This window comes from Ctenocephalides felis, unplaced genomic scaffold (assembly GCF_003426905.1).
Source record: "Ctenocephalides felis isolate EL2017-DRISC unplaced genomic scaffold, ASM342690v1 CF-g0.4_SCAFFOLD_01604, whole genome shotgun sequence".
In the NCBI taxonomy this organism is placed as follows: domain Eukaryota; kingdom Metazoa; phylum Arthropoda; class Insecta; order Siphonaptera; family Pulicidae; genus Ctenocephalides; species Ctenocephalides felis.
In genome coordinates this window covers 10,117,157-10,138,618 of record NW_020537758.1, presented here as the reverse complement: position 1 = coordinate 10,138,618, position 21,462 = coordinate 10,117,157, and the positions used below count along the sequence as shown (strand labels likewise).

At 26.4% G+C, this 21,462-nt stretch overlaps 2 protein-coding genes across 2 annotated transcripts in view; one reads left to right on the top strand and one right to left on the bottom strand.

Moving 5' to 3' along the window:
• LOC113372334 (leucine-rich repeat and calponin homology domain-containing protein 3-like) overlaps positions 1 to 21,462 on the top strand; it is a gene marked incomplete in the record, with an annotated part of 107,817 nt that overhangs the window by 55,502 nt on the left and 30,853 nt on the right.
• Positions 4,719 to 9,707, bottom strand: LOC113372335 (serine protease inhibitor 27A-like). The gene is made up of 8 exons (XM_026612660.1): positions 9,407 to 9,707; positions 7,347 to 7,529; positions 7,015 to 7,264; positions 6,829 to 6,946; positions 5,567 to 5,660; positions 5,301 to 5,489; positions 5,075 to 5,228; positions 4,719 to 4,986 (listed from the first exon to the last, which is right to left on the bottom strand). Exons 1-8 carry the CDS (start codon positions 9,581 to 9,583, stop codon positions 4,838 to 4,840), a joined length of 1,314 nt encoding a protein of 437 aa, XP_026468445.1. The 5' UTR covers positions 9,584 to 9,707; the 3' UTR covers positions 4,719 to 4,837.

The following is a 21,462-nucleotide window of genomic DNA, read 5'->3' as shown; positions in this document are numbered from 1 at the left end:
TATTATATATATATATATATATATATTATGTCGATTTTTGTAATACTGACACTCAATAAATTTAATTCTATCTATATGTCTTATTTATTTACACAGTTTGAAAAATTATTGGCTCCAAATATTTTTTTCAGTCAAATGGGGTTCGAACTAGCGAACTTCGAATTGATATTCTGGCCTAAACCGTATCTTTACGACCTCGGCCATTCGCACATTTGGCGTACTACATTTTTAGGAAACTTATATCTTTCAGTTTGAAAATAACACTTTATATTTTTACAAAAGACTACGGTTTCACGTAACCAATTGGCCGAGATCGTTAAGTGACCACTAAGATTGCTCAGCGTGTCTCGGTTCGATTCCAGAAGAGGCCAAAAAATCGAATGTATAGTTTTTCATTAATTATCAATATTAGTTCAAAATATTAAATTCAGGTGTCGCATTTCGACTTGACACTTAGAATATTTCTGAAAAATTCAAGGTTCGCACTTGACTGTAAGAGAGATACATAAAAAGAAAAAAAAAAGTAGAGGAAGAACTGGGGAAAGAGAGGGGTAGAGGCAGATGATGAATAAGAGAGATGTGTATGATACATATTCTTTATTAAAATTCAATATTAATACAATATAGGAATAAAAATAACTTTTATCATCAATAACTTAAATAGCCGAGCGGTTTTAAGTGACCGCATACTCGGTGAAATCGCTCTGGAGGCAGGCACAAGGTGAGACGGATCGAATCCGGCTGAAGGCGACGACGACCAACTCGGAAGCAGAAAAAATGGAGAGCAGTGCTGGTGGCTGGCTGTTGGCGAGCGCAAAGGGTCCTGAAACGAACACACCAAGTGATGGTCAACCTGAGGTCCATGATGCGAGAGGTTACACGCAGAGAGACACATTGCGAAAGATGCATGCCGAACCCAAAAATCTACCCAAAAACCACAACATGCGAAAAAAAAACACCAAAATAGGAAAAAAAAATGTGAAAAAAAGCGGAAAAAAAAGGGAAAAAAAAAGGGGGAGAGGAGGAGGAGGAGGAGGAAGGGGAGGTGGAGAGCCTAAAAAAAACCCTAAGTCCCAGATCAATTTTTCTCTTTCTGTTCAGCGTTGAAACTTTTTATGTTTTTAGTGTTCCCTCACACCAATTCCCAAAACCAACACTCGAATGAAATGAAGTCCACGTTGAATTTTCACAACGAGAAAAAAATACTGGGACTTAGTTAAAATATTTAACTTTGCCCAATAAAATTTTCTCGTTGTGAAATATTCAATGTGAGCCTCATTCATTCGAATGTTGGCTTTGGGATAATACAGCATGCATAAATAACTCGTCTGTCTTAATTGAAAAGGTTTCAGAAAATTTGGACTTAGAAAAAAAAATTATCTGAAAGGACTTAGAAAAAAAAAATTCTTCGAAAGAATTATAATCAGAAAATTTGGACTTAGAAAAAAAATTATCTGAAAGGACTTAGAAAAAAAAAAAATATTCGAAAGAATTAATATCAGAAAATTTGGACTTAGAAAAAAAAAATTATTCGAGAGAATTATTTAATTAATCGATGAAATGAAATGATATTAATCGAATCAAATTGTTTATACGACTTGATAAAACATGTGAAACCTTTACAATTAATCGAGACAAAAACAAATTTAGTTGACTTGAATAATATGCAAATTATTAGAAAAAGCCATATAAAGAAATTCAATAAAACTTGTAAAATGAAATAATGAAAAATGTTCGAAAACTTGAACATTAAAAACTTCAAAAACTGTTTAAAGTTGATTGTTATCCTTTAGAAATCGAGTTTAATATTTTTACAACTTGAATCGAATAATAAACTTGTTAACAAAAATATATTTGTCTAATCATTCAAGTCAACTCTTTGAAACTTTGATTGTATGTCTTGATCAAAATTGTTTTTAGCAATAAAAGAATAAAAATCTATCATTTAGCCATGCAGCGATATAATTGAATAAATTTAAAATAAAAACTACAGACAAAAACTTTTAAAAGCTGCATTTAATTAAAAATGTGCTAAGTCGTATTAAATATTTGAAAGAATTTGATCAAAACCACACAATCGTGTTATCCATAAATAAGAATATTCATGCAGTCAATATCGCTTGGGGAAAACACATTATTCTTGATACCGGAAATGTCAAATACAAATACAAATATTTTTTCTGTATAATAATGAACAAGAGGTGTAATAAAAAAGAGATTTTTGTAACAAAGTAAATTTGTAACTTGTAACAAAATACCATCAATTTAGGAGTTACTTAAGGTAAGGTGCTAGGGCCCCTTCAACAAATAAGTAATCGAAGCATACAAAAAGCTGTATTGGTTAACTAATCATTTAGCAACAAAAATTTAATGTATAAGAATTCTGAATTCCACACAAAATAGTGTTATTTATAGAATAAAAAAATCTCTGAACGGATTCCTGATTTCTGAGAAGTACAAACTTTTTTCTTTTCTTTTTTATATTGATTTAAAACATTCATAAAAGACACTTGTATAAATAAATAAAAAAAAACTGGATCAACATGTTTTCCCCACAGCAAATTAAATAAGAACAACATCTACACATATGTCTGCCAAATTATTTTAAAATCTTTTATTAGCATAATAGTTGTTGATGAATTAACAAATAAAAAAAATGTATTTTATGTATTAAAAATTAATAAAGTATATCTTATTAAAGAAAATGATATTGACTCAATTATTATAATATAAACAATATTTTCAGCAGATATATGTATACAACTATATTAATAATGCACGAGCCAGAAAATATTCCACTAAAATATATACAGGCTGCCTTATAAATAATATCGGATAACAAAGGGGCAAGTTCTCAAAAAATCTTCCAATCAATTTTCATTTATATATTTCATTTAATATGAAAAAAAAACATTAAATACATATTTAATTAGAAGTATTATTATTACAAGCATAAAAGTAGCATATAATACAAAGTCGGTCAATAATTGTAAACTCTGTTCAGAAAATAAATTAAAAGTAATATCTTTTTATTTATTTCTATTCAAATCAAAGTTTTAATGAAGATGACAAACAATAAGATATCGAAATAAAGATTTTAAAAATTATTTGACTGCTTTAAATTCAAAACTCAAAAACTTAATGCATTTATATGAATATATATATATATATATATATACATTTAATATAACTATGTTATATATATATATACATATATATATATATATATATATATATATACATAAGTAAATATTGAATATTTAAAACACTAAGGCACAACAGATATGGTACGATAAATGCCTGTATATAATTCCAGAAATATATCCTTTGACTCGCTTTGTATAAAACATGCTTTGCACTTACATTGTTCGATATCCTCTACAGCGGATCCCAGAACACAAATCCCATACACGAACCACCTCTAGAGCATCTGCCAGAAATCTCAAGTACCCGACACAAAATCACTACTTTAGAACCACTACATAACTTTGTTCGATACATGTCTCTTCGACTTATTGCAACTATCCGAGTAAAGTCTTTACACAATACACGACACACGACTTACATTAGAGACTTTCGTGAATTTAGAATTCGATAATAAAGAGATATGTGTTGGAAGTACTCAAATATAAATTATACATTTTACAATTGCATATATATAAATAAAGGATACATTGGCGCTGTAAATGAATTAATAACCTACAAAAGCACATATATAAATTATACAAATTCACAATTGTATGTATATAATTAAAGGATACTTTGGCGCTGTAAATGAATTGTTTACTTATAAAATTGACTCAAAATGGAGGCCCTGAAAGAGATACTTATCAAACTATTCAATGTACTTCCACACACATACACTTTTTGGCTTTTACTTAACGTTTCACGACAAATTTATTATATCAAAATGATCTACTAAATTAATTACACGTTTTGATGCATAAATTAATTAAAACTAATCAAGGATTTAATTAAAAAAACGTTAATTAACGCGACAGCATGTTAATTCACGGAAATCTGTTTGACAATTGAACAACTTGAAGTTATCGACATGTGTTAAAATGGCTGTCGTCACTTGTACAACTTAAAGCGCGAAATTCAAATATAAATTTAAAACATTAGAATATATACGGTAGAAGGCAATGTGTATAGTCTTTGGATATGTGATATGAATGTCCGCTAAAGGAGAGCTTGCCCGTTCCCTTTTGAAGTGATTTCTAACGTACATTTTTAAATATACAGCTGTATATCTAGACAAGTCTATATATATATTAAAAGCCGATTTTCCTTAGTAAATAAAGCATTTACACAATTGTTGTTCATCACACAATGACTGTGTTTAAGAATCTTCATTATTTAATCAATTGTCGGTATCAATAAACCAACGAAAGAAGTAAAATCAACAGTATTTATACATATGAACCACTAGTACTTCAACAAACTCTGTTGTCTACTATTTTGCGAGCATATCTTCATCTGATTTCTGCATGAGATGAAACAATTAAACTAATAAATCAACAAAATGAATTAAACTTTTTACAATAATATTTAAATAGCTAAATATCAATACTTATAGTTATTTACAATTATCAGGAAGTATTTGCAACTTGTCTTAAAGAAAAGACACTTAAAGCCAATTATTTAATTATTATGTATATTATGATATTCAATATTGAACATAATTTATTCGCCATAAGTCTTTTTAAACTAACATATATAACATGAAATATACTCGAGTGGTTTATCAATGTTTTAATTATTAAGATGCTTATTGTAAGACAATGAGATGAAAACAAAATGCAGATATATTATTAATAACAATTTCTGATTATTTTTATTCATTACTAGTTTCTAATGGATTCAAAACTTCTCCTATGAATAGAATTGTTCCACTTGTCTCGTCTTGAATGAAAAACATAAAAGGTCTTGTCGCCAAGAAAGATACCTCGCGGTCGTTGCCAAATTTATTGGTCAGGACAATTTCTAAAGAATAAAATGTAATATTATACACATATGAACAAAAGATATATGCAGGGTGCGTGTGTATGTACCATTTAATATACATCATTACCTGTAGCAGCATATACAGTGCTTCCTTTCTCGTTAACTTCAATGCCAGCCTTTTGCATTATGCCAGATATTGATAATGTATCCTGTGGTGATAGTCCTCTTGCAATACCAGGCAGTGAGGACGTAGTTGGACTGAACACAGACTGCAGGCCCATCTAAATAACAAAATTGCAATTTCAAATTAAATAATTCTAACTAAAGATGCTCTCGATCAGTAGATACCCTACCTCTTTCAAAGTATCAACAAGTTTTGCTTTGAAATCAAACTTGTACTTTGGTAAGGTAACATTGAGTTCGACTTCATCCATTAGCCACAATTGCTGCCTCAGAAGTTGGGCGTTCAAATTCTGTTGTAAATGTTGTAATCCGTTTCTCATTGTGTTTGGCAATATGAATATTGCACTGAATTTTCCACCCTTTGAAGAAGTACAATGTAAATAAAATATAATATAATATATATATATATATATATATATATATATATAAAATTTACCTTATATGGCATTCTTAAAATCCTCGCATCCAACTCTTTTGAGTCATGATAGAAAAAGACACCTTGCTGTCTCATAAAAGGTACTGTGATTGGCCTAATAATAAAAATTGTGATAAGTTTATTACACTATTTATTTATAAAAAACATTTGTTGATTTTTTAAATTATAAATATATATATATATATATACATATATATATCTTGATAGTTTTTTCGACGTTGAAACATATTTCAAAGTAACTAGCAGCCCATTCGTCGAAATAAAAAAGGTATAAAGTATAAAAACTTTTATTTATACGTTTCGACACAAGATGCGTGTCATCATTCAGCAACACAGAACAAAAAACTCAACAAAAATTTATTTTAAAAATTAAACTTAATAACATATTAGAGAAAAACGTTTTTTTAGAAAAAAAATTTTTTTTTCGTTTTTCTCTAATATGTTATTAAGTTTAATTTTTAAAATAAATTTTTGTTGAGTTTTTTGTCCTATGTTGCTGAATGATGACACGCATCTTGTGTCGAAACGTATAAATAAAAGTTTTTATACTTTATACCTTTTTTATTTTGACGAATGGACTGCTAGTTACTTTGAATATATATATATATATATATATATATATATATGATGTTAGTTTTGTCGACGTTGATACATATTTGTAATATTTTTGCAGCCATATAATATATATATATATATATATATATATATATATATATATATACACCTAAGTCTGTTTTTACACAGTAGATTGGTTCCAGAAGAAACCGTGCAAAAAAAACGTGTAAAAAAAGACATTGATCTTATACAAAAATGGGTGATTTGTTCCTAATCTCTAAAACCTATTAAAATTAGTGAAAAACAAGAATTTTCAATAACAAGAATTCATGTTTATTTTATAAAATCAAAAATAATAAAAAAATCAAAGTAAAAATTGTTTGTACGCGCTAAAGGGGAATTCACTTAAATCTTTAAGCTAGTGTTCGCAAACTATCGATATACTATCGATGGTTTCAGACTTTTTTCTTTCATAAATACTTTTTTGTGATATGAACATACTTCGCAAAAATTAAATTTGACAAAAAAAATTTAAGTACATAAAATTTCAAATCGTACTAAATGGAATAAAATCGTGTAAAAAAATTAAAAATATCAATTTTCAAACCGTGTTATATCAAAACCGTGTACAAAAAGACCGTGTAAAAACAGACTTAGGTGTATATATATATATATTAAAATATAATTAAAATTTGTATGTAACTTACTTATCGACATCCAGGTAGAATTTTCCCAACGTTGTATTCTCCTCAGGAAACTGTTTTCTCCATTCGCCTTTAAAGTATATGACGTTCAACAGCACCATAACAGCTCCATAAACATCAGCTGGAACAAAATAAATTTATCAATAACCGATCAAATAAAAATAAATTTAATTAAAAATTACTAATTACCGTGGTTGACCAATTCCGTAATATGTCCCCTTGTAACATTGGCGACCCACTGATTCATAATGGTAGCACTATCGTATTTGGTGACAGTACCATCACTATTATTTTTATTTATTCCATTTGTGAAATCTATAGACACTATATCCGAATCGTAAAACATTTTGGCAATCGCGTTGAATCGCTGCCTTGGCTGGATCATGTGGGAAATGTAAATCCTGGTGTCGAAATCTAGATGGTAGGCAGGATTCTTGGCCTGGGGGAAAATGAAATATTGGCATAAGTAATAATGTTTGGCTGGATTTTGATTTTGATGTGTTTTGAATGTATTCAACTACCTTAAGGGAAGCTATAATTTTTCCTGCACGTTCCCTATTGCTCTGGTAACTATCAGGAAGGGAGAGTAGTCTCAAAATTTCCAACTTAGTATCACCAGAAGCACCCTCATATAGCATCATCAATAGTAATTTTACGCATACTGGGGAAACCAGAAGATTACTTGTTGATTTTGTTGATAAGGTCTGGAAAAAAAATTACGAAAACATTAATTCATTAATGTTTCATTAATTTGTTAAAAACATTAGTGAAAGTTGTAAAAATACTTCTCCGTAATATTTTTTTAACTTTTTAAGGCATGTTATAGTAATCGGAAAAAATCGAAAATAATTAATTAATAATTAATAATTTTTATTTATAACACACTTGGTTTTTAGAAAATACTATAAAACTAGTGGTGCATGGCATCGTGCCTCAAGGCAAATTGCAGGAACTTTCCGTACAGTAATTTAATATTTTTTAAAACTCAGAGAGAAGAATTAGAATTTCTTTGTGAATTTTAAACTTTTTTGCACATTTTTGAACATTTGAAATATTTGAATATTGAAATGAATGCATTTTTTGAAAATTCTGTTTTTTTAACTAAAATTTTTTGATTTTTTTTAAATTTCGAAATTTCTTAAAGTGCAAAGTTAAAATTATTTATTTGATGTATATAATTCAGCTTTAGAACTTTAGCTAGAATTAATTAAAATTCGAATAATTTTCAATACTCAAAAAAAAATGTTTTTGGAAATAAAAAAAAATCCAAAAATTTATCGTTTCGTCAACACAAGCAGAAAGTTCTCTCAAAAACTCAGTTCTCTCAAAAACTGCATTTTCTTGCAAATTTAGCTTGATATCTTCAAAACCGCTGGACCTGCCTCTTCCAAAAACCAATCAATCACAGTACATTTTAAAATTTTTAAAAGGTTAGAGAAAAAAGTGATTTTTTTAACATTTGAAAAATTTGAATATTTAATAAAATATTATATTTAATAATGATTTAATTAATTCAATATAATATATATATTCAATATACTTTTAATATCTCAGTCAGCGTATATTTCTAAAAGTGACTATAACAATACTGTGAAATTTGTAGATTTATAATTTTGAATGATTTTTTGAAATCATCAGTGATATCTATCACTTAAATATTATACAAATTCCAAAAATTATTAGGTTTTCCCTTCAGTACAATTTATATTTGCACGTAATTCATAACAGTAATGTAAAAAAAATGTTTAAAATTTGGAATTTACATTATTTTGTTTTGAATATACCAAAAACTAAATTTTCACAGAAAGATAATTAAATAGCACGTCTTCTTCAAAAATTGAATAATTAATAAGATAATTAAAAACCACATCATCTTCAAAAAATTAAATAATTAATATGATAATTTATACCACATCTTCTTCAAAAATTAAATAATTAATAAGATAATTAAATACCACATATTCTTCAAAAATTAAATAATTAATACGATAATTAAATACCACATCTTCTTCAAAAATATTAATAAGATAAATAAATACCCCATATAACCTCAAACAATTTCTGAAATTTTAGAACATTGATATTAGTTAACAAGAATCCTTCATAAACGAGATTTTCGCCTCGGATCTTCTATGCAACCCTTGTTTAATAATATAAATTTATTAATAAATATTTCTAATATTTGGTATCAGATACTGTTTTAAGCTTACTAGACCCCCACACGATTTTCCGTGATTTTTTGTCAAAAACCGATCGATTTTTTAAGCATTTTTGGACCCCCTTGGTGATCCATCGTGATATTTAGAAATGCCTCCCCTCGTAATTTAGAAATGCGTAAATTTTTTCAAAAGAATTTTTCAAATTTACGACAAAATCGTATTTTTTTTTCTTTTTGAAAAATTAGGTAAAAATTAAAATTAAATAAATAAATATCTTACTAGACCCCTCTCTCTCCCACGTGATTTTTCGTGATTTTTTGTCAAACCCTGCCTCACCCTAAAAACCTTACGTGATAAAAGGACAGATGCTTCATATTAATGAAGAAATCTTTGGTTTAAATTATTTCTTAGAGATCTCTTACCTTATAAAGTGCCCAATCAAAATCCTCATCAACCGCTCCTTCGAAGGGAATGAAATCATCCCCCAAATCCCATCCCGTAGCATTTTGTACATCTGGCATCGGCATGGGCATATTTCTCAAATTATTCGAATTTTGTACAAAATTGTGTGGTCGTGGTGCTTGTTGATCGTTCATCATACCACCATACCATTGATTTTGGGGATGAACTGGTCCATTGTAATAATTTTGTGGTATATTGTTAGAAGGGGAGCCCCGAACACTTGTTGAATCATTTGCTGATCGATATTTTGGGGCGCTCCTGGAATTATCTGGGCGACCAGGAAAAAACTGGAAAAAAATTAAATTAATATATCATTATAATTCACTAAAGTCAAGCAATTCTAGGTCCTTCAAGGATTTTGATTATATTTGAAATCTATAACCTCAAGTAAAAAATTTATATCACACTGCTTGATATCAGACTGGCTGAGGTTAGGATCGAACTTGGGACTATTTTGTGTAAACCCCAGGTTCTTAACCATTAAACCACGACAAATGTTTGGAAATAAAAAAAAATTATTTTGTTTAAGAAATAAAAACATTTTTGAATTTCTGAAGGTAACGCTAATTTTTATATCGATCTTAAGATGATCCAATAAAAATTTTGAAGTGCAATCAAAATTAGTAGTAAAAATTTTATATACTGAAATCATTTGTACACAATTGTTTATAAAGTTTTCATACAATTATTATAATATCTATTGTATTAATTATTAACAAAAATTAAGTCACTTATTACATTGACGATTTTGGTTTTCGAGACTCTGACCAAATATTTAACTTCCCGTAGGGCAAGTTATAGTAATCGCAACAAAATCGAAAATGAAAATTTTTATAGATCTTTACGTTTCAAAGGTTTCTGAACATTCTGGCATACCTTAGAAAAAATGGATGTATCTGTGTGTGTGTGTGTGTGTGGGATACAAATTTTCGTCGACGATTTCGGGAACACGAATCAACCGATTTGAATAATTCAAAAAACATTCGATTCGTATTGATGAGGAGACGTGCTGATTAGTTTTTGGCGAAGCCAGGTCAAGCCGTTCCGAAGATACGGGGCAAAAAGTGCCGAAAACGGTAACTCAGTTTTTAAGAGAACGGAGCGTCCGATTTGAATAATTCAAAAAGCATTTTATTTGTATTGGCTAAATGAAGAACTGTTCAAATTTTTGGAAAGGCAGGTCCAACGACTTTGGAGATATGGAGGAAAAAGTAAAAAAATGAGCCATCTGGCGGTCAAAAATGAACATTAGACATATGCACATTAAATTATTAGATATTTTATAGAGATTTTAACAATAAGTATACATTTTGTTTACATTCCTATGGGTTCCGTACCAATGTTTACGCGTTAGACGGCGACGCAGCGCTGATATTTCGTCTTTAGGCAGTTAAAGCAGTACGATTGCTTTGAAAAAAAGTTCAGAATTTCCAAAATATTTCAAAATAAATGATTTAAGATAGAATGATTTATATGGTTCGAAATTCTATTAAAAGTTTCAAATCATTGATCAACTTTTATTGATTATTATTATTGATTAATTTTAATTACTCGAATTTTGAATTGCGGTACGGGAAGTTCCAGCAATTTGCCTTAAGGCACGATGCCCTAATTGCCTTAAGACAGAATTCCACTATATATAACAATCATGTCTAAAGACTCTGACAATTTAGAATACTAATTTAAACAAATACTCCTAATTATATATAAATATAAACATATTTGAATTTTGAATTTTTTTGAAAGTAAAATACTCACAACAAAATAAGAACATTTTTCAGCACTATTTTCACAAATATTTTAACTATTAATAATTATATTATTACTGTATCCCTTACATATCACAGATTGAAACTAACAAATAAGTCAAATCAAACATCGACTTTTAAATCTATCTCGGATATTTTTTATTACTTTTCAAATTGCGTAAATGGTTTTTCGATATATTTTTACGATCATCGTGGTTTTCATTAGTAATTATTATATTAGAAAAATATGCAAGACTCATCTAATACCGCAAATTGTAATTAAAATTACAATAGTCGTTGATGTGAATTATTGTTTCATAACTATGAGGAATGACTAGAGAGGAATTGATTTATTATTTCTTGGAATAATTAATTTTAATGGTTATTGGATGAAATATCTCAGTCGTAATAGGAATGTATAAAAAGAACTGCCTTAAAGAACTATATATTATTAGTTTATAACCTTATAAGTTTTGTGTTAATTGTTTTAAACAAAAACGAAGCGTACGAAATAAATAATTCAAGTATTTGTCGTTTTTTATTTCCACAATTTGGTTGGAAAAATCTCAAGAATGTTTCAATGTCAAAGAATTCAAAATTAGAAGAATTTGTTTAACTTAGTATTCTGAATTGTCAAAGACTTTAGAAATTTGTTATATTTAAACTGTTATATATAAATATTTGGTCAGAGTCTCGAAAACCAAAATCGTCAATGTAATTTGTGTATTATTTTTTGTTAATAATAGATATTATAATAATTATATGAAAACTTTATAAACAATTGTGCACAAATGATTTTAGTATATAAAACTTTTACTACTATTAGATTTTAAAAATTGGTTTCAGTTCAAAATTTTAATTGGATTAGGAATTTCAAATACAAGACAGACAAAGCTGCAAAAAATATTTCGAAAAATAAACATTTAAGAAAAAATATCACATACAAGACAGACGTAAAATATTTTGAGAAATAAAAATTTAAAAGAAAATTATCAAATACAATCCAGGCGAAGTTGCAAAAAAGAGAAATAAAAATAGAAACAATAATTTTGGATCATCTTAAAATTGATACAAAATTTAGCATTTACCTTCAAGATTTCAAAAATGTATCTTTTTTGTTCCTTAAACAAAATCATTACAATTATAAGTATATACAAGAATTGCGCAAAATTTCCGTAAAAAATAAATTGATGTTATCAAATTTATAACTGACCTTTGTGACCTCGAATGTAAATAATTTGTCTTATTTTTTTCTTCTTTATAACGTACTATAATTCTAAAACTAAATAATTAATTTTTGTATAAATAAAAAATCTATTTTCCAAGTTTTTTGTAAATGATCACATTTTTATTTGATTATTAAATATTTTATTTAATTATTGAAAATTATATATATTATAATTCAACTTTTTAACTTCCCGAAGGAGAAGTTTCTGTTTTCATCAAAAAATCCGATTTGCTAATTTTATGTTTTCTCGACGTTTCAAGCCATTCTGAATCGAATGAGACCAAATTTGGAAAAAGTATGTGTGTGTGTGTGTGAACAGATTTTTTATTTTTACATTTCTACAGGTATTACTACTATTACTACTATTACTATGTAACATTATTTAGTAAATCTAGTTTTAAAAATAACATCCTAAATAAATTTTAATTATTGTTTTAATTTTAATTTAAATGTACAGGCTGTGAAATAACATTTTCATAATTTTGATTTGATAAATAATGTTACATACATATACATATCACTTGTAAAAAATGTAAAAATTAATAAGAGAAATATTATTTTGGTTGCCAAATATATCAAATATACATGTAAATATATATATATATATTATATATATATATATATATATATATATATATAGAATTTTATGATATGAGTGGAACGAATATTAATTGTTTAATATGAACAAAACAGCACTCAGATTTGTTTAACACAACTTTATTTTATATATATATATATATATATATATATATAAATGGTCACATTTTTATTTGATTATTAAATATTTTATTTAGAAATTGAAAATAAAGAATAATAGTTCCACTTTTTTATTTTAACATTACTACATGTTTAACATTATGTGACATCATTTGGTAAATCTAGTTTTAAAAATAACATTCTAAATAAATTTTAATAATTGTTTTAATTTTAAATTAAATGTACAGGCTGTGAAATAACATTTTCTTAATTTGGATTTTATAAATAATGTTACATACATATACATATCACATGTAGAAATTTAAAAAATAATAAGTAGAATTATTATTTCATATTTTCACTTGACGGTTTGGCTGCCAAATATATCAAAATATACATGTAAATATATATATATATATATATATATATATATAATAAATAATTATATTCTCACCTGCACTTATAGTACCCAAATTCATCTCGTCTTGCACTTATTAACAAAAAATCTCAATAAATCCACAAGAACTAAGGCAAATTTCATTCAGTCTTTCAACAAATGAGTCCAAGTCAAACCATTTTGCAAATAACTGAAACAGAATCGTACAGAACCGTTTTAATGGTCGTCGATCGGGTCACTTTAATGGTTCTAAATTTTTGGTAAATGTAAATATATATTATAAATTCGTCGGATTCAACACTACATTTACATTACATGATTCTTCGTCCGACGTCGAGGCGATACTGTTGTGGTGGATCTTGTTGACACTGAAACCTGTTTATTGAAATTAGCAATTCATGTTTGAGTGAATTTTATATGTGTTCAAATGCGGGGCTTGGTTTTACAAAGATATTATGATAATTGTAATAATACACACACAGGCACTCAAACACATATATGTATACATACACCTAAAAACAAAACACACACTGCTTTATACACATACATACATACACAAACACACATATATATACACACAATATACATGATATTTAAGCAAGAATAAATACTGAAAAAAAATTTGTTATTTTATTTTATTTTTTTTTTTTTTTTTATATTATAATGGCATCTGACATGAGTCATATTGCCAATACTGAAAAATTATAAAGAATTTTTGCTTAAATATAGAACCTTCAACCCTGTTGTTGCAAGGCCAAAGCTTACCACAAAGTCATGACAAGACTTAGACAATTAATAGCAAAAACTATTAACTTACTGCAGGCTAAGTTACTGTAATCGTCCAAAACTCAAAAATGAAATATTTTGCATATCTTTTCGTTTGGCATACCTTATTATTAGAAAAATATGTGTGTATTTATATGGATACAATTTTTCGTCCACAATTCTGGTCAACAATTATCACTGATTTGAATTAAATTTGCACTTGACTTTGTCAATGACATTTTTGAAAATGCATTTTTTGAATGATTCAATAAACATTCTTGCTTGCTTGTATTGACATGTGAAAAATGACTAGTTTTTGAGTAAGCATTTTTTTATAATTTCAAAATTAAAAACAATAAAATTTACAGTATTTATAATAATATATTTGAAGATTTGAAGAAAACGTCGACGAAAAATTGTATTCACACATACATCTATTTTTTTAAAGGTATGCCAAAATGTTCAGAAACCTCTGAAATGTAAAGCAATTCAAAAACATTCGATTTTTGGATGATTACTATAACTTACCCTACGGGAAGTTAATAAAACAAAAATGTTACTACATTTTTGATAAACAGAAAGATAATATAATGAAATTTGATAATAAAAAAATTGTAATGAAATTTGTCAATAAACATTATTTTGTAAAAAATATTGAATTTACCATTTTTATATTTTTTGCTATTTTTGGTGTTCCAATATTAATTGAAATTTTATAAAAAATATCTTTTTATTAATTGTTATGAGAATTTTTTAATTATTTTAGATTTTCTCAATAATGGCACATATCTAGTGTGAAAACGTATAAAAAAATTTACTTTTTAATTATTTAGATTTTTTTAAATTATTTTAGATTTTCTCAATAATGGCACATATCTAGTGTCGAAATGTATATAAAAAGATTTTTCTTATTAAAGTTTTTCAAAACATTTTTTTTTTAACTGATTTGCGTGTTTTAGATTTTTGTTTTTATCCTGGTTGAATTACCGAATGATGACACACATCTGGGGTCGAAACGTATAAAAAATCGTATAATATTTTTCCTTTTAACGTGTTTTTGTGTACCATATATTTATAATCATTTAATATTTTATAGATATTAAATGTAATTTAAAAAAGAAATTTCAATGCATACGATTTATATTTAACGATCTTAGAAACTCAGATAAATTTGAATTTCTAATTATATCACGTGACATAAAATAAATAAAAAATGATATTTGATTACATTACTTGATAACAACAATATAAAATTTAAAAATATTTTATTTAAATTTTTTTTATTGAATATCTTGAGAATTTAAAAAGTAAAAAAAATAAAATTAAAAAATGTAAGAATTTTGCCTTCACAGAAGCAAAATCATAATATTACATGACACGTAGTTACTACCACAAAATAAATTAAAAATTCAATTAACCAATTTTTAGCATGTATTTTATAAACGAAGCATTAACATTAAAATTAAAATAATTAAATTCCATCAAAATTAACGAATTTCAATCACAATTACAATTAAAGAGGAATTCAAGGTTCTGCATATTTAAATTAAATATGTCACGATTTATTGAATGAAATAAAAACCTTGTAATATGCAAACCAACAATGGTGATATTTATGTAAATTCTTTTTTGTCATTTTTTCTGGTACAGGTCGTCATCCATTTAGAGAAAAATAAATAAAGTTCGCTAATGTATTTGAATTGTGGCTCTTTGTTGTATTCAGAGTTGGTACATATCGCAATTATCGTATTCGTTTGGAATTCCCGTATGACGCTTTCAGGTAATAATATATATATATAATATATATAATATATATATATATATATATATATATATATGTTATATACTTCTGTATATTTATATATACTTCTGTATTCATTTAACGTACATTTCACCAAATACCTGTTCTTGCACACATGAAGAATAAATATAAAATATACTCATTTGGTTATAACGCACATAAGGACAAAAATTAACATTATAATGCACTTATACAAAGTACATACAAACTGACTCTTATCATGTAATTCAAACCGTAATTTATACTCCACATATTATTGTTTTTTCATTTAATATCAAAAAGGACTTACCGAGTCTTATGTACCTTCTGCTGACTTCTTAAAGGGCCTCTCCTTTTCTAGATGGCAACCCAAACGGTTTTCCTCACTATGAATAATTTGAACACTGATTAATTTTTTGTTAGTATACATCAAGCCGGGCAAGGACTATTTTCACTTGTAATTTGACCAAAGCCTTAGGCCTTACCCAAATACCCATAACTTCAAACTAGATTTTTTTCTGATTTTTCTCATAATGATCAATAATGCTTGACGTTGAATTTGGGACACCCTGTATATATATAAAAATTAACTACATTAACCGAAAAATGATCACAATTTGGCTAAAGCTCTGGGCTTTACTCAAACACTCAGTATTTTCAATCTACATTGAGTAATTTTTTTTCTGATTTTTCTCATGTAAACATCAGTTATGTTTGACGTTGAATTCTGGGATACCCTGTATATGTTAATATATTTATAACACACAATTATTAATGAATTTAACTAATAACATATCATTAATACAAGTCACTAATGATATGTTTCATAATTTAATACATACTTAAACAGAAAAATCACTTGTTGACATTGAAAACTTGACTCCAAAAATCGTGATGATTTCTAATAATTATAATTAGTTTTTTAAAACAATTTATAAATTTAGGTTAATTAAAACGAATCTAAAATCTAAACTAATTACGAAGCAAACTCGTCAAATTATAAAAAGTTTTTCTTTATTTTTGTGCTTAGTCTATTATCTTGAATACAAATATTTGACTAGATACAATCATATAAATACAGGGCGATAATACAATACAATTAATCGTAAATACTACTCAATAACAATAATTTGTGCATAATAGTATAAAATCGAAATCATAGCACTTAGTTTTAAAGCTTGGTCAACTTATTACTATTAAAATGTAAGTAGGCGTTTTAATTAAATTTATGTTAACTATTTCGTGTAATATGGCAGTCTATTCTTTGGCACTAGAAATTTGCCTGATGAAACCATCAAAAATGATAAAAAAAAAACCTGTGGTTGAGCACTTTAAAACTAATTTGTCGACTACATTAATAATATTGCCAGCAATATGTATTTTTAAAAGTTGAGCAAACTACAGCAAGAGATCAAATAGTTTATATATTCCATTTAGTTGTTGGATTATTTATATCTACTGATTTTGTACATTTAGGGAGAAATATTGTTAATGTTGAGCAAGATAAAAAAACATTATATATGAACAAAAAACCTTTTTAGCACACACTTAGGCATAATAGAGAGAAAACTAATTTATGTTTCTAAAAAAAAAAATTGTACAAGATTTCAATATTTTTCAGGTACCAATTTGACTTTTCTTCGGTAAATATGATATAAGAGAAAATATACTAAATATTAAAAATTTTATAAAATAAAGTAAATCAATAGCAAAAAAACTAATTTATATCCCGAACGAATTTTTGTACAAGATTTCAATATTTTTCAGGTCCCAATTTGACACTTCTCCAGTAAATATGATACAAGAAATAATATACTACTTTTATAAAATATTAACAAAAATATTATAAAGGCAAGCTTAATGTTAATAATTTACACACAAAACGAAAACAAAATGTATAAATTTAACAAACTAAAAAAAAGATTGACATAAAATTTATAAAAAAAACTTATCATTTATTTCACGTTTTGTATTGATTTACTGTAAATCATTAACTTTATTAATTTAGTCGATTATGTAATAAAAGAATATATTCAGCATTTCTTATTATAATTTTATTATTATAGATTTATACACTTATTTCTTACTATAATTTTTTATAGATTTATACACTAAAGAAGAGCCAAATTGGGATCCGAAACGTAGAAAAAAACATATTAAATTTTTTTTTATAAAATTATTAAATGTTTGTAAAAAAAAATTAATAAAAATGTATATTCATTTCACCTTGCCTTTAAACATTTTGAATTGATTATGTAATAAAAAAAATAATATTTAGCATAGTATTTATTATATAATTTTTTATAGATTTATACACTGAAGAAGGGCCAAATTGGGATCCGAAACGTATAAAAAAGCTATTAAAATTTTTTTAGATATAGTTTAGAGTTTTCTCTCTATTATCTGTATGAATGCTTCCTCAAAAAGTTTTTTTTTGATTTTATCTACATATCTTTAACCATCTGAAAAATTTATATATATATATATATATATATATATATATATATATATATATGTATATATATATATTTATAATGTGTGAACCTATATTTTATAATCTAAATAATTATAAATTTCCTCTCCAGTCAATTTTGTGATGACTATTTTATGACTTCCAATAAAAGAAAATCTTTCCAAAATGTAATCTACTAAATAACATTCTTTTATTTCAGGTTAATTACGAAATTTCGATGCCCATTAACGCGAGATTTTTATTAATTAAAAAATTTGTACGTGGCTAAAAAATAAATGTTTATATTAACTTTTTGATTTATATACTGCTATAAAATTAGTTTAGGATATTCCAGAAAATTCCTGCAAAAACTTTGATACATGACGTGATCAAATCAGAAAATTTCCACTAAACACAAGAAATATTTTACCATTGTTGAGAAAGTGTTAATGATAAATAAGATAAAAAATAAATAAAGATAAATGAAAATCTGTGCTAAATAAAGCCTTTGTATAAATTTTGTAAGTGGGCGTACATTATTCACGTGATCAATTTGTAAAGATTATTGGAAAAATAATTAAAATTATATTCTACTCTTCCCTCCAAACATTACGTATTTTTAGTACCTAAAAAACGTGAAAATCTCTAAAATTTTTAATATTCATTATTAATCTTTAATATTTTTTGCTTTTTTGTGGAATTTTCTGATTTGTCTGATAATCTGTGCCAAAGCCTTTGTATAAATTTTGTATAAAGTGGGCGTACATTAATCACGTGATCAATTTCTGAAGATTTTTGGAATAAAAATTAAAATTACCTTCCAACTTTTCCTCCAAACTTTACGTGTATCTTTAGCACATAAAAATGTGAAAATTAATTTTTTTTATAACTTAGACCTTCTTCACCTCACGTGATTTTTTTTCAAAGCGCCCCCCCCCTCCTCTTCAAACACCAAGTAATTAATGGACGCCCCCTAAATATTCTAAATTAATTCTATATACATAATTTTATAAAAAGTATATAAACATTTTGAATTCTCGCACCAGTGATTATTTCCTTCAAAATTCGTGTAAAAATCCATCTTCTCTCTAATTATTACCATGGCATAATAAATCAGTACATATTTCTTATATATAAAATAATAAAAAATAAAAATTATTTCATACTAACCTACCCTGTATAATGTCATGTAATCCAAATTTATATTAAAAATGATGCAACAATATTTATATATTGTAAAACTTTAAATTAAAGATATCACACACAAGAAAAAATAAAATAATCATTTATGCAAAAAAAAATAAAATTGAGCATAATAATGTATTATCAAGTTTTCCTTCTTAATTCAACGTCGTAGCATATAGTAGTCAATTATTTCCTTACTCTAAAACTTAACCGAATATATTCTCATTTACAATTCAATATGTTGCCTTTATGGGGTTTAATATGTCAATTCGTATTCGTTTAATAATTAATATAAAATTTTATACTTATCGATTTTTTTTTTTTCAGACCACACTCGGTTTGGGGCTTTTGACGTTGTGTCGAAGAAGTTCTGTGACGGTGATGGCCACTTGGACGGCGCCTCCTGTTCGACATTCCAACACGTCGGCGGCGCAGCAAATAAGATTCTGAAAAAAAAAAAAATAAAATTGATTAGAACTAATATTCAGAAGTGCAAAATTGTATGAGTTACCTACTTGTTTTTTTAAGGGGTATTCTAGGGTTGATGTATGAATTTTATGTGATTTTTGAAGGGCGTAAAAAAGGCAAGGAAAATTTTCTATCAATTTTTTGTAAGTGAGGTTTATAGGGGTATGACAAAAAACACAAAATATCACAAGTAAGACTATTATCATAGTATTATCACGTGTGTTTATTTTTACCTGATTTGAAAAAAAATAATAATTTTCCAAATATTTCCAAATATTTCCAAAAACTGTACGATTTTTCTAGGTACTAAAATGCAAGTGATGTTGGATCGGGAAGAGAGTAATTTTAAATAGTAATGATAAAAAGCCTAATATCACAAAAAAGACTATTATCATACTATTATCACGTGTATTTTACCTGATTTGAAACCAAAAATAATCTTCCAAATGTTTCCAAAAACTATACGATTTTTTCTAAGTACTAAAAATGCAAGTTTAAGTGGGGTCGGGAAAGGAGAGTAATTTAATTTAATAATAATAATGGTGAAAGAGTAATATCACAAGTAAGACTATTATCATGTGTATTTATTTTTACCTAATTTGAAAAAAAAAACACAAATTTTCTAAAAAATTCCAAAAACTCGGGAGAAAGAGTGATTTTAATTAATGGTGAAAAGAGTAATATCACAAGTAAGACTTTTATCATACGCTATTATCACGTGTATTTATTTTATCTGATTTGAAAAAAAAACATATAATTTTCCAAATATTTCACAAAACTTCACTATTTTTTCTAGGTTCTAAAATGCAAGTTTATGTTGGGTTGGGGAGAGAGAGTAATTTTAAATAATAATGGTGAAAAGTGTAATATCACAAGTAAGACTATTATCATACTAATATCACGTGTATTTATTTTTACCCGGTTTAAAAAAAAAAACATAATTGACTACTGTACCAAAAAAGAAAATTTCGAGAAAAACGTGTTTGGAAGGAAACAGAAGAAGATTTATCGTGGTCAAACAGCTATATCTCCGAAAATAATTAAATTTTTAAAAAACTCTTTTGTACATATATTCTTAAATAGTTTAACTTTGTAAATATTCATAAAAAATAATTCAGACTTGTATCCCCCCTTTGAAATAATACCAAGACACTCCAAAGTGCTGGAAACTCAGTCGAATGGTTTTCACATACTTTTGTATCAAATCATGATATATATATATATATGTATATATATATATATATATATATATTTAATTTTTTTTTCCCAAAGGACAACCCAATGGTCAACCACTCTA